A 13,006-nucleotide genomic window follows, 5' to 3' on the forward strand; every position below is an offset into this window, starting at 1 on the left:
TATGGGTTATTTCAATCAAATTGTTTTAAAAAGGGTCATGAGGCTGCTGGCTGAACATTACTGGTGTCAGCTACTCTGCTCAGTATCTAGTGCACACTTCTTTACTTCCTCCTAACAACCTCTGGGAGTTGGTTATTAACCTCTTTTTCTCGATAAAAACAAACATTAAACTCAGAAAAACTGAGTAAATGTTCATGAACACAAAGCTAAGGAGCAGAATGGGGATTCAAATCAAGGTCTGACTTTAAAGCCATGCTCTTTTCATTACATCCACATGGAAATGGGCACAAGGTGCAAAATCTGCAAGGAAGTGACAGAACCTCAACTTTTATAAGAACAGTTTACTTTTGAGAATTGAACCTTATATTCCCAGATTGAAGATTACGGGTTTCTTCCAGACAGACAACAGAGACAAATTTAAAACAATCACTTTATTAAAAATAGCAAATTTCACAAATACTCATTTCACATTTTGTTACCACTGGCCATTGGCAAACACACCAGTGTGTGTATGATTGTCTGACGTAAACTGAAGCCGGGCTGCCACAAAAAGCCGGGGCATCATCAACTCAGATCAACAGTGGAGTAAGTCTGGTGAGCTCAGGAAGGATAATCCCCCGGCCCTCTCAACAACATTTAGCACAACGCATTTCAAGTATGACCCAGAAGGCAACAATAATAAGCGTAGCAGCACAAGCTGTGTACCATGTTTCCTGATTAAGCCTTCCACGAGGCCTGGCCTCCAGTTACGGTGAATTACAGCAAGTCAAGTTTACCATGAGCAGTTATGAGAAAATCATTACAGTTGCGCTTTAATTACTTTAATTCCTTATTGTGGGAGATGATTCTGCTGCTGGATTCAGCTGGAAAAGTAAATAATGCTGCTTTTCTTCAAACCACAAGAAAGCAACTGCATTTCATTTTAGCTGGTAGAAGTATTTGGAACGTCTTGTGCATCTGTCAAATGCAGTTTTTGTCTGAATTCATGAGTTAAGATTTTCATTCTACAATAAGTAATTATTTTAAATTTCTGAAAATTACATTCGGGAGCTGAGAGACAGGGGCATTAAAAAAAAGAAATATGTCTAAAGGGAAAGTGCCTTGTGCTTTTGAGAAGCTTAGAAGTGGTAAGACAATTTTTAAATGTAGTGAAGTAATTATAACTATACCTAGAATTTGAAGACTTTCAAGAAAAAATCAGACTCAAGACTAAAATTCAGCAATTAATAACAGTATATGTTACAGTAATAAGAGTAATTTACATACACATATAAATATATATTTATACATTTTACATATATATAATGTGGTTTGGAAAATTTCACATACACATTATTTATGTGTAGCAATCACCACATATTACAGAGGACACTGAGATGTTAAACAATTTGACCAAGATTACATTACCAAAATGTGGAACCAAATTTCAAAAATTAAATCTCTTGACTCTATAATAACCTTTCTAATATCTCATTTTTGGTTCAAAGGGGATGTCTTACCTCTCAAATGAAATTATTTTGTAGGTAGAATCATTTCTTACTGTTCTTATGTACCTCACATTGCGCCTATCACTATGTTAAAAAAAATTTTTTTAAGTTCCTGAAATAGTTGCTCTGAATTAAAATGTCAAAACCTGAATATTTTACATGTACCTTGGTGCTTTCCTTTAAGCAATCTTATAATACACGTTGTACACTTAATTATGAAAATGTCACTTCACAAGCTATGTCTGATTCTCAATTTTATGCATTTACAATATTATATGTAATAATATTAAATTAAGCATAGTATATCGGGATATCCAACTGCCATTTAGCCTCATAATATAAGATTCAAAATAATTTATATGACAACTAGCCTAATCCTCAATTCTCTTGATGAAAAAGTATTTTTAATTTGTTTTAAAAATACAAAACAATACAAAGTAAAGCAGAACAAACCAAAAACAAAACAACTAGAAAATTCCATTTGGAAAACAAAGGGGAAGAGAGATGGCCCTAGTAAATAATAGGTATCTTTGTTCAATACATCTAGAAATCACATCTTTCTAAAACACGATTGGGATTATTCACCAGAAATTATAATCTGTAGACTTTTCACTGTTGACATTAGACAAAGGATACATGGAAGAATTCAATTCTTCTAACTGTAATATAAAGAAACACATTTAATTTTAATTTTTATAATATAAACATAATAAATATCATAACTATGCATTTTTAAATAAATTCTTTTTCATGTAAGCTTTCTTTAAATGAAAAAGCAAAATACTAAAATTTCCAGACTGGGAAATTCACTTATAAAGTAGCTTTAGCATTTGTTAAATAAGAATATGTGGAGGGAATTAAATCAGATGATACAATTGGAGTTTCCTAACTATGCTTAAAATCATGCATAATTATAGTCTTCTCTAATAATAGTTTTTACAAGACAAAAGTTGCTATTTTAATAATCAAAATCTTTAAAACCTTTATGGACTACAAAAAGATTGCACATGACATTCAGTTTTCAGTATGAGGTAGAATTAATCATCCCTACAAGGAAAAATCTGAGTTACAGAAATGTTAAATTGCTCAGAGTTACAAATGCAGACCCTGGACTAAACAGGCTTTCTGGTTTCAAATCAGTGTTGTTTTCAGCATACCACAGTCACTCTCCTAAATGTATTATATATTAAGCTTATATTTGTAAAAGGAAATAGTTGCAACACTGAAAATAGTAGACTTGAAATAAAAAGTATAAGCATGAAATTTTTAAAGTATGGGCATATAATTTCCCTCACTTTTACTTATTCAAAAAATAGAGAAAAGCAATAAAATGTCATTGGTGACTAGGAAACTATTCTGAAACTAAAGTACATCGAATTCAATTGTTACCTATTTTTGTTCAAAAAAGATTTAAAGAGGCAAATTTAGTTTACACTTCTCAGTGTAAGAATCATAGTTGGTGTTACGGGGCTGACTTACGTCCTCCCAAAATCCATTTTTGAGTCCTATACTCAAAAACCTTAGAAGGTGACGGTATTTGGAGATAGGATCTTTAAAGAGGTAATTAAGTTAAAATGACAAGAAATGTGCACACAGGTACCCATGCAGAGAAAGAGAACTTGAAGGTGGCCATCTACAAGCCAAGGAAAGAGGCCTCAGAAGAAACCACCCTGCCAAAACCTTATCTTCAATTCTTCGCCTCCGGAACTATGAGAAAATATATTTCTGTGGTTTAAGCCACCCAGCACTTTGTTATGGCAACTCTAGCAAGCTAGTACACATGGAAATGTGTTAAGCTACCATAATTACCAAACGTAGTTCTATATTTAAAAATAAGTAACTACCCCGAATAAATAAGGCAATATATATTAATCATGTTGGGATTTTTTGACATGCCCCTTCTACATCTTAAGATATTATCATATATGCACAGAAGGTAATATTTTCCTTGAAGGTTAGCCAGCATTCTCAGAATATATGCATAGTTTCTTTGGATTATGTTTCTTTAAAAAAAGAGTAAAGTACAGCATGGGTGAAACCTGAAAACATTACACTAAGTCAGTGATGGCGAACCTTTTGAGCTCGGCGTGTTAGCATTTTGAAAAACCCTAACTTAACTCTGATGCTGTGTCACATATAGAAATTTTTTGATATTTGCAACCATATTAAAACAAAGACTTACATTTTTGATATTTACTTTATATATTTAAATGCCATTTAACAAAGAAAAATCAACCAAAAAAATGAGTTCGCGTGTCACCTCTGACATGCGTGTCATAGGTTCGCCATCACTGAACTAAGTGAAAGAATCCCAAAAAAAACCACATGTTGTATGATTCTACTTATATGAAATTAAAGGCTCGATGCATGAAATTCGTGCACGGGTGGAGTCCCTAGGCCTGGCCTGTGATCAGGGCCTATCGGGGCCATCTCGCCCAGTCCCAGTAAGGGCAGGGCCAGCTGGGGTGTGCTGGCTGTGGGCCAGAACCTGGGGGCCTGCCGGACGGGAGGGTGGCAGGGGGAGGACTGGGCAGGTTGGCTGGCCTTGGGAGGTTGGCTGTGGGAGCTCACTGATCACCAGGGGGAAGCTCCTGCATTGAGTGTCTGCCCCCTGGTGTTCAGTACACATCATAGCAACTGGTCAACCAGTCATTATGGTCATTTTGTCATAACAGTAGCTTAGGCTTTTACGTATATACTAGAGGCCCGAGGCACAAAATTCATGCAAAACTAGGCCTTCCTTCCCCTGGCTGCCGTTACCGGCTTCCCTCTGGCACCCAGGACCCGGGCTTCCTTCGCAGCCCGACTTCGTCCGGATGGTTATCCGGAAGGATGTCCAGTCTAATTAGCATGTTACGCTTTTATTATTATAGATAGATGTCTAGAATAGGCAAATTCAGAGAGACAGAAAGTAGATTCATGGTTGCTAGGGGGTGCGAAGGGGAGAACAGAGAGTTACAGGGTTTCTTTTTGGAGTGACGAAGATGTTCTGAAATTGGTGGTGATGTCTGCACAACATTGTGAATATACTAAAAACCACTGTATTTTATACTTTAAAATAGTTAAAATAGTAAATTTTATCTCAAAAAAAATATTTCTTAAGAATAAAGAGCGCTCAGCTGGCGTGGCTCAGAGGTTAAGTGTTGACCTATGAACCCGGAGGTCATGGTTTGATTCCCGGTCAGGGCACATGCCTGGGTTGTGGGCTTGATCCCCAGTGTGGGGTGTGCAGGAGGCAGCTGATCAATGATTCTCTCTCTTCATTGACGTTTCTCTCTCTCTTTTCCTCTCCCTTCCTCTCTGAAATCAATAAAAATCTTAAAAAAAAAAAAAGAATAAAGAGAAAGAACTATACTCACGTCAGAAAGAAGCCTATCCAGATTAGAGTCGCTAGCTGTCTTCCTCTTATCCTCAGGAAGTTCCTCTAACTCCCCATACAGCTCCAGATTCAAGCGAGCTAGTTTCTCCTGCATTCCCCGAACATGTTCCATCTGTTCAATGGAACATTCATTTCCTGGGGGAACATTCCAAAACATTAATAAAGATTAAGATGGAGGAAACACACTTAAACTCTAGGTGCTGCAAAAGAAATTGATTATCATTTTCTTTTATAAATTGTTTTGTTAATGATTGAATATTTTCTGGACATAGTTAAATTTCTGACTGGAAAAACAATGACACCCTAAGAAATGACCATGGGCACTAAACAAATCAGATAGGAAAGATAAAAAAAAACAACAAACTATCCCTCAGCTATTATTATCTCCAATTTGACAACTCTCATTTGAATCAAGTGATCCAACATTTTATAATAATCTGGATGAAATTAAGAGTCATATTAATAATTCAACTCCAATTTGACAACTCTCATTTGAATCAAGTGATCCAACATTTTATAATAATCTGGATGAAATTAAGAGTCATATTAATAATTCAAATCCTTTGTCAACCAATTAAGTATTCCTCCTTTAAGAAAAATATGAAAATATTCAGAAGCATGTAGAACGTTATGAAGCACACAATGCAATATTTTCAATTGTTTACACAGTAGTACAACTTAATTGATAAATGAAATCTAAGAGGACTGCATTTTATGCCTCTGGACTCCTTTTTTAAAAAAACAAAAGAAAATGACACCGTAAACAGGAATAACAAAATACATACAGAAAATAGGATGTAAACATGTTGAAAAGAAAAGTGGCAAATACAAACATCTATTGCTTACCAAAGGCTTGAAGTTTCCCAGAGTGGAAATCATTCAAAAGGCTGAGAAGCCCCTTCTCCATCTCCTGAACGTCTGAGACATCAGTGAGAAAGGAATGCTGAATCGGGGTTGACTGAGCTCCTTTCCCCTCCCCTCCCTGAGGTTTTGTCTTTTCCTTCACCACCCTGCAAACAAGATACAATTAAAAGTTGGTTGCATATACCTGTCTTTAAAAAGAGGTGGTTATTTTCAGACTGTTCTCGGTTAAGCAAATTTTCTGAATTAAATTTTCCCTTAAAAACAAGAAATCAGAACAAACTCAGTATTAAATAAAACCAAGCTAGAAATTAAAAGAACAAGTTGTGAAAAATCTCAAACAAATGTATAAAACATAACTACTAAGGTAGATAAAAAGTTTGGTTAATACATTTATATATTGTGCTCATTCTTCAGACTACAAAAAACTGAAAAAATTAGTATTTTTACTATCCTAAGTTTCATATATTTTTAATAGATTTGTTTTTTAGAAACATCAATATGAGAGAGACACATAGATCGGTTACCTACCCTACACATCCCAACCATGGATCAAACCCGCAACTTTTTGGTGCGCAGGATGCTCCAATCAACTGAGCCACACCAGCCACGGCCATGTTTCATATTTTATTTCTCAGTAAAACATACACCTTTCCCTTTTAAACTTTACCCTATTTGTTTCTTGAACTACCAGTTGTTGAACAAGTGGTTATGGAGTCCCTACTCCATAGCTGACACCATGCCAGATACTGGATATATAAAGATGCACACGACATCAATCATTGCACGGAAGAGTGCCCAGTCTAAGGAGAAAGGAAGTCATATAAATTACAAATCACCATATGATGGAGTGCTAAAAGCCTGTTATTAACCTTGACTCCTCCAACTTCTAAGGCCCCAACATGCAGTCATGCAGTCCTATTGATTATAATCATAGATATCTCTCTAATCTTCCTAGTTCTCTCTCCACTGCCACTACCCTATCTCTTGACTGAATCCTCTAACACTTCCCAACTGGTCTTCCTGTCTCTACGAGTTGTCTCTGAGCCCCTTATGAAGCCTCCCCATAGACCAGCCAAGTCAATTTTTTAAAGAGTAAAATCGGATCATATAAATTTACTTAATTCAAACCCTTCAGTAGCTTTGCACTGCCTGCTGGATAAAGCCCAATATCCTTAAGAAGCCCTATCCTCTCCTGTCTATGTATGCTCTAGACCAGCCGTGGGCAAACTAGGACCCGTGGGCCGGATCCGGCCCATTTGAAATGAATAAAACTATTGAAAAAAAAGACCGTACCCTTTTATGTAATGATGTTTACTTTGAATTTATATTAGTTCACACAAACACTCCATCCATGCTTTTGTTCCAGCCCTCCGGTCCAGTTTAAGAACCCATTGTGGCCCTCGAGTCAAAAAGTTTGCCCACCCCTGCTCTAGACATTCAGAATGTCCAGTTTGCTTCCTATAATTCTATTCTCTTATCTAACTACATGCTAATCCTCTGTCTGCAGTAGCATCCTTCTCCTCACTGCCATCTTTATCTCAGTTCAAATGCAACTTCCTCAGGAAGGCCGTTTTAGAACTCCTAGACTAGATTAGTTCTTACTACATGTATCTAGCGTATACCAGGCTCTCCAACAGTTGAGTGATGGTGCTATACACACCGTGATACGGGGACAGAGACAGCAGTTCACTCAACCAAGGGACAGCCAGGGAAAACTTCCTAAAGGTGACATGTGAGTGAAGCCGTAAAGAATAAGTAGGAGTTCACCAGGCAAAAAAGAAGGGGTTGTATATTATCTGTGAACCCTAATACATACTATAATCCTGACATGCACACAATTCAGTACTCAGTTTCTTTGTAATGTTGCATGGAGACATCTTTTCCACAACTGCACTCATCACAATAAGGATAAGATGAAGATGGTGGGGGGTAGCAAGAAAGAAACTAATACTCTTTACAAGAAATCAACTTAGAACAAATAAGCTGCAGACAGTAGGTTAGTAACAGCTTGTCACAAAGCAAGATCTGTGTCTTATATACATATTAGGTTTAATATCATTATTTAGGACCTTGGCATCAACTTCACCTGTGAGCTTATTAGAAATGCTTATCTGGGGCCCTACCCCAGACTAATTGATTTGGAATCTGCATTTTAAAAAGATTCCCCAAAGATCCATTTTCACACTAAAATCTGAGATAGCCTTACCTAGTTTGGCTCAGTGGATGGAGTGTCGGACTGCGCACTGAAGGGTCCCAGGTTCGATTCCAGTCAGGGGCACATGCCTGGGGTGGGGGCTCAATCCCCAGTGGGGGGCGTGCAGGAGGCAGCCAATCAAAGATTCTCTCTCATCATTGATGTTTCTCTCTCTCCCTCTCTCTTCCTCTCTAAATTCAATAAAAATATATTTTTTAAAAAATCTGAGATAAACTACTTTTGACTATAAGGTTTTAGTATATACAATCTTATCTTTTCTTTCACATTGGAAATTTATTTTTTAAAAAGTAAAATCAGATCATATAAATTTACTTAATTCAAACCCTTCAGTAGCTTTTATTTCCACTTCAATGTTTTTGATCTGTTACACTGTCTCATTTTATATTAAAATAATTCAACAATAAAAAAGCATTATAGTATAATGTGAAATTATACTAGGTGCAAAGCCAGATTGTAAATACTGTCTGACACATAAGAATTATCAAGATTGCCCCGTCCTCAGGAAGCCTACACTCCCAAGGAAGGTAGGAAATAAAAGTACAAGGTAGAAACTGACCAAGACATATAAACTAACTGCTGTAAGAATTTAGGAAGAGGAGTGATTGCCTTTAAAGTCTCCTAGTTTTCTTTTTCCACCAACCATAAACCATATTCAAAATCTGACTCTAAGTCAAACTCCTCCAGAAGGAAAACCCCTTTCCAATGTGATATGAGGGTTTTATGAAACCCTCATAACTCTTGTTGTTTATCATTTAATTCCTATTGGAATGTTCCTTTTGTTTCCTCAGAGTGAGAGACCATCATCGAGGCAAGAATCTTTTCTTCAGTGGAAACCCAATGGCCACAGAGTACCACACGCATTACTTCCTCAACTGACTCTCCATCAGGTACTTGCAGTTGGAAGTAAGTTTCTTTAATCCTAACTAGAAAAACAACTGAGATTATGAAATGCTTTTTTTCTCTCAAAAAATGTTACCTTGCTTTCCAAATATTTAATGCTACAAAATATTCACACATTTACAACAGGAATATGTAACACATTTAAACACCATTCCTGTTTCCTTTAGAGCCTGAAGACGAAGGATGTTCACCAAACAGTAATGATTACTTCTAGGTGATGAAATTTTAGAGCTTTAAATTTCTGCTTTGAATTCTTCCTGTGTTTGAATTTTTACAATCCATACAAATCATTTCTACAAAAACAATGAAACCACACTTTCTAAAACATAAAAACTACCAAAGCACAAACACTCATCTTAGTTAAAAAACAGACACACACAAAAAATCCCATATGTCCTTTTTCTCATTTCTGACTAGCTCACCAACTTTTTCTACAAGTTTTCTTGCTCTGTTTATTTTAATCTGAGACAAAGTAAGGTCCTTCAAACCCATCATTCATTTTGCACTGTCTAATCTCTATACATGCACTTTAAACTTCATAATTTGTTCCTAAAACACATATAATATGTGCCTCAATGGTTTAAAAGTCAAGAGAAAAAATATTATAAGAATTAAAGGATTTAGTATTTATTTCCATAGCATTTTGCTGTGATAATATGAAAGAAAAAATATTCACCTTTTTAACTTTGGTCGCTGTGAAGTTGACTGTGATGCAGGATTTGAAAACCCTGTGCTTTTACTAACTGGAATGGCATTTTTTTTGGCATTAACAACCTGAGTAGAGTGGGCACTAAAAGACTTAGGACTCCTCCTCTTCACTTTCCGCTCCTCCATTGCAATAAGTTCCTTATTGCACCAAGGCCAGCTTCTTATGACCTAAGGAAAGAGGGCAAAATTATACACATGTACGCTGTAATATGCCAAAATGAAAAAGGTTCCATACCCACTTCACAGACTAAAGACGATCAAGAAATTCAGAGATTGTTAAAGAAAGTTAGAATAGGGTGCCTTAAATTTAATCTACCGTATTTTTACACAGAAGCCCTAAGCCAAAGTGACAATTTTTTTTCACCACTTTATTCACTCATCCCATAAATATTAACTCTCTTCCAGTTTCCTGGCACTATTCTGAGCATTGGGGAGATGGCAAAGTCCCTGCCCTCCAAAACCTACATTATTGAAGGGGAACAATACATAAAAAAATAAACAAAACAGCCACTTCATATTCCCAGCCTGACTCAAGCTTCAAGTGGCCTTTAGGTCTCCCTTCAAAAATATATTCTTAGCCCTAGCTGGTTTGGCTCAGTGGACAGAGCACCAGCCTGCAGATTGAAGGGTCTCAAGTTCAATTCTGGTCAAGGGCACATGCTTGGGTTCCGGGCTTGATCCCCAGTACAGGGCAAGCAGAAGGCAGCAATCAATGATTCTCTCTCATCACTGATGTTTCAATCTCTCTCTCCCTCTCCCTTCCTCTCTGAAATCAATAAAAATATATTTAATATGTATATATGGATTCTTAGAAGAACCAACTAGATTCAAACAGATGTATACTTGACAGGGGTATCTGCATTTTAACTCGTAACTAGAAACCTTATTTCAACCACCAAGCAAAAACTCAGTGTCTGCCTAGGGATAATACTGATTCTAGTTCCTTGACCAAGTGAAGTTACGTAAAATTAAGTTTATTCCGTAACTATTTTTAACATATTTTCTCTACCTATTGCCACAGAAACATGGAACTTTACTCTATATGTTTAGTTTTGCTAATATCAAAAAGGTGACACTATGAAGTCACAGCTGGCCCTTCCATAGAGTATAAATGTAAGGTCTTGTGTTTATTCAATACTTTCCCCTTACTTTATATATTAACCAGCTTTATTTTCCTAAGTCATCCATCTAAAAATATCCCCTACATTTCCTTTTTATTTATGCATAATATTAAGTTATTCTTAATTATATTGCTTCATGTGTCATGAGAAATGTATATGGTTATTTACCTCACCAGATCCTAAAGTGCCTTAGGAGCATTAGGCCTTTTTTTGTATGTTGAGTTGGATTTAATCATGCTATGATGTTCAGAAAGATTCAGATCCACTGATGTCACTTAAATAATTAATTCAGCGTTATAATAAAAACAGATGTTTTGCCACTGTCTGAAATTGGTGCGCCTAGCACTGGAATTTAAACCACTGAGCTCAGTTGGCTCAGGCTGACTCAATCAATCATAACTGGAGCTAGAACACCTCCAAAGGAGAGGTTTTAAAGGAAAGGCTCCAATGCCCAGTCTCTAATCCCAGATACTCAGTGAAAATCCCCTGAAATCGTGGCTAACCATTTTCCTTCGAAGGAAGCATTTTTAGTAACAGAACAGCCATTCTGGCGTTGTTTCAGCATGCAGCACAAATGAAATGAAATGGAATGGAACTCTAAAAAAAACAAACAAAAAAACTGAATAGTGCTCGGCTGGTGTGCTCGGGGGTCGAGCACTGATCCATGAGCAAGAGCTCACACTTCCATCAGGACACACGCCCGGGCTGCAGGCTCGATGCCCAGTAGGGGGCGTGCAGGAGACAGCCCGTGAATGATTCTCTCTCATCACTGATGTTTCTCTTTTCTCTCTGCCCCTCTCCCTTCCTCTCTCTGAAATCAATACATACATACACACACACACACACACACACACACACACACACACACAACTGAATAGAGACAATGGGATATAAGTTCTCCAAAGTGGCAAGATCTGTATAAAATTATGATACATATAAACACATTGGCCTTTGAATTTAATGCTAATACACATTTGGTGATACTCAATGAAGAAAAACTTAGGAATCAAAGCAATGCAAACAGACCAATAGAAGTCTAAACCAAGATGTTCCGAGCGGCTCGAAAAGTACCCGTTAAGGAAGGTAAGACCTCTGTCGCCAAGAGCACTGAAATCCTTCCTGTGTACCAAGAAGCGAGGGACCATTCAGAAAAGGCCTTTATAAACAGCTCGTGGTTTACTCACTGGTTGGAGATCAGGAACCCACAGCCTCCAAGCGGGACCACTAGGCGTCCCTCCCGACTTCGCCCCATTCGCCTCCCCATCAGCCGACCCTTCACCGCCCGGAATCCAGCAGTGGCCTGAGTGGGTGGTGGGAGGGGCCTAAACCGGCCATTGCGGGGGTGCCTTTGCTTACACTTCATACCTGAGGAAAGCGGGGGTCTGTCCTCGTCCTCAACCTGCAAACACCCCGCAGCCTCGGCACCCACCGCCGCAGCTGCAGCACCTTCGGCAGGGGTCACATCCCAGACCCCGCGCCGCCACTGCGCCCTTTGTTGATGGAAGTGACGTCAGGGGGTGGAGCTTCCGTGCCCGCCGGAGCCTCGCCTCTTCCGGCGGCACTGGTCCCGCGCGGGTCTCCGCTCTTGGGGATCGTGTTCCTTCACTTGGCCTGCCTCCAGCCATGCCTCCTGCGGCCGTGGGAAGGAGAACCCATAGCTGGGTGTTCATTGAGGGTTTTGTAACCCCAAAGCAGAGAAAGGTAGGGTGGCGGTGGAGGCACCCTTTCCGGAAGTTGCCCCGCCCCTCGCGAGTGTCCTCTTTTACGCACTACATTTCCCAGCATGCTATTTGGTAAGCCCGGGGCGGAGCCAGAGTGTCGCCATAGCAACCATTCCTGGCTTGATTCCTGAATTTGGCAAGGTAAACCAACTTGAATTTGGAAGGCAGCGTGAAAAACTGTGATGCTGAGCCCCATTAGAACCTAAATGCGACTCTATTACTGTTAATAGCTACTCTGTTCAGGCACCAGACAGACGTTTTCTCTAAACGTCGCTAACTCTTTTCAGAAAAGAGGGATCTAACACTCAGAAGGATTGATAAATCCACCACACATCGTGCCTCTGGAGAACGAATTGCGGATTGACAGGAATGGCACTAGTCTAACTGAAGGGAGGCATCATGCCTCATTCACAGCCTTCCCGCGCGGGGATGGGGGTGGGGAGGTTTTAGACTCAGACCGTTTGATTGAAGAGACGCAGGAGAGCACCACACACTTCCCCCGCATCTGCTGGTGAGAAAATGGGAAACCGAGCCTAGAAAGTGTATCAGTGCCAGGGAAGCAGAGCACGGACGGCCCCGATTGCCCATATTTACAAATGCTGAAATGTTGT

General features: G+C 38.6%; 1 protein-coding gene across 3 annotated transcripts; it reads right to left on the minus strand.

The window, feature by feature from the left end:
• Nucleotides 1–414: 414 nt before the first annotated feature.
• Nucleotides 415–12,207, minus strand: CCDC28A (coiled-coil domain containing 28A). Of its 3 annotated transcripts, none has more exons than XM_006776190.2 (6): nt 12,040–12,207; nt 9,522–9,721; nt 5,713–5,876; nt 4,847–5,001; nt 2,124–2,146; nt 415–977 (listed from the first exon to the last, which is right to left on the minus strand). In XM_006776190.2, the coding sequence occupies exons 2-6, from the start codon at nt 9,677–9,679 to the stop codon at nt 923–925; spliced, it is 555 nt and encodes a 184-aa protein (XP_006776253.1). In that variant the 5' UTR covers nt 9,680–9,721; nt 12,040–12,207; the 3' UTR covers nt 415–922. The 3 variants fall into 3 exon arrangements, with proteins under 3 accessions (XP_006776253.1, XP_015427592.1, XP_006776254.1); XM_015572106.1 differs by having other exon boundaries at nt 12,031–12,207; XM_006776191.2 differs by lacking the exon at nt 12,040–12,207 and adding an exon at nt 11,859–11,977.
• Nucleotides 12,208–13,006: the final 799 nt, after the last annotated feature.

This window comes from Myotis davidii, unplaced genomic scaffold, assembly GCF_000327345.1.
Source record: "Myotis davidii unplaced genomic scaffold, ASM32734v1 scaffold266, whole genome shotgun sequence".
Taxonomy (NCBI): domain Eukaryota; kingdom Metazoa; phylum Chordata; class Mammalia; order Chiroptera; family Vespertilionidae; genus Myotis; species Myotis davidii.

Excerpts from the sequence above, each read along its gene's own strand:
- CCDC28A (XM_006776190.2), bottom strand. The coding sequence starts at position 9,679 with ATGGAGGAGCGGAAAGTGAAGAGGAGGAGTCCTAAGTCTTTTAGTGCC. Across the intron at positions 5,877-9,521 it reads CAGCGACCAAAGTTAAAAAG|GGTGGTGAAGGAAAAGACAA; the intron begins GTGAATATTTTT and ends TCTTGTTTGCAG. Across the intron at positions 978-2,123 it reads GAAGAATTGAATTCTTCCAT|ACAAAAACTGCATTTGACAG; the intron begins GTATCCTTTGTC and ends TCATGAATTCAG.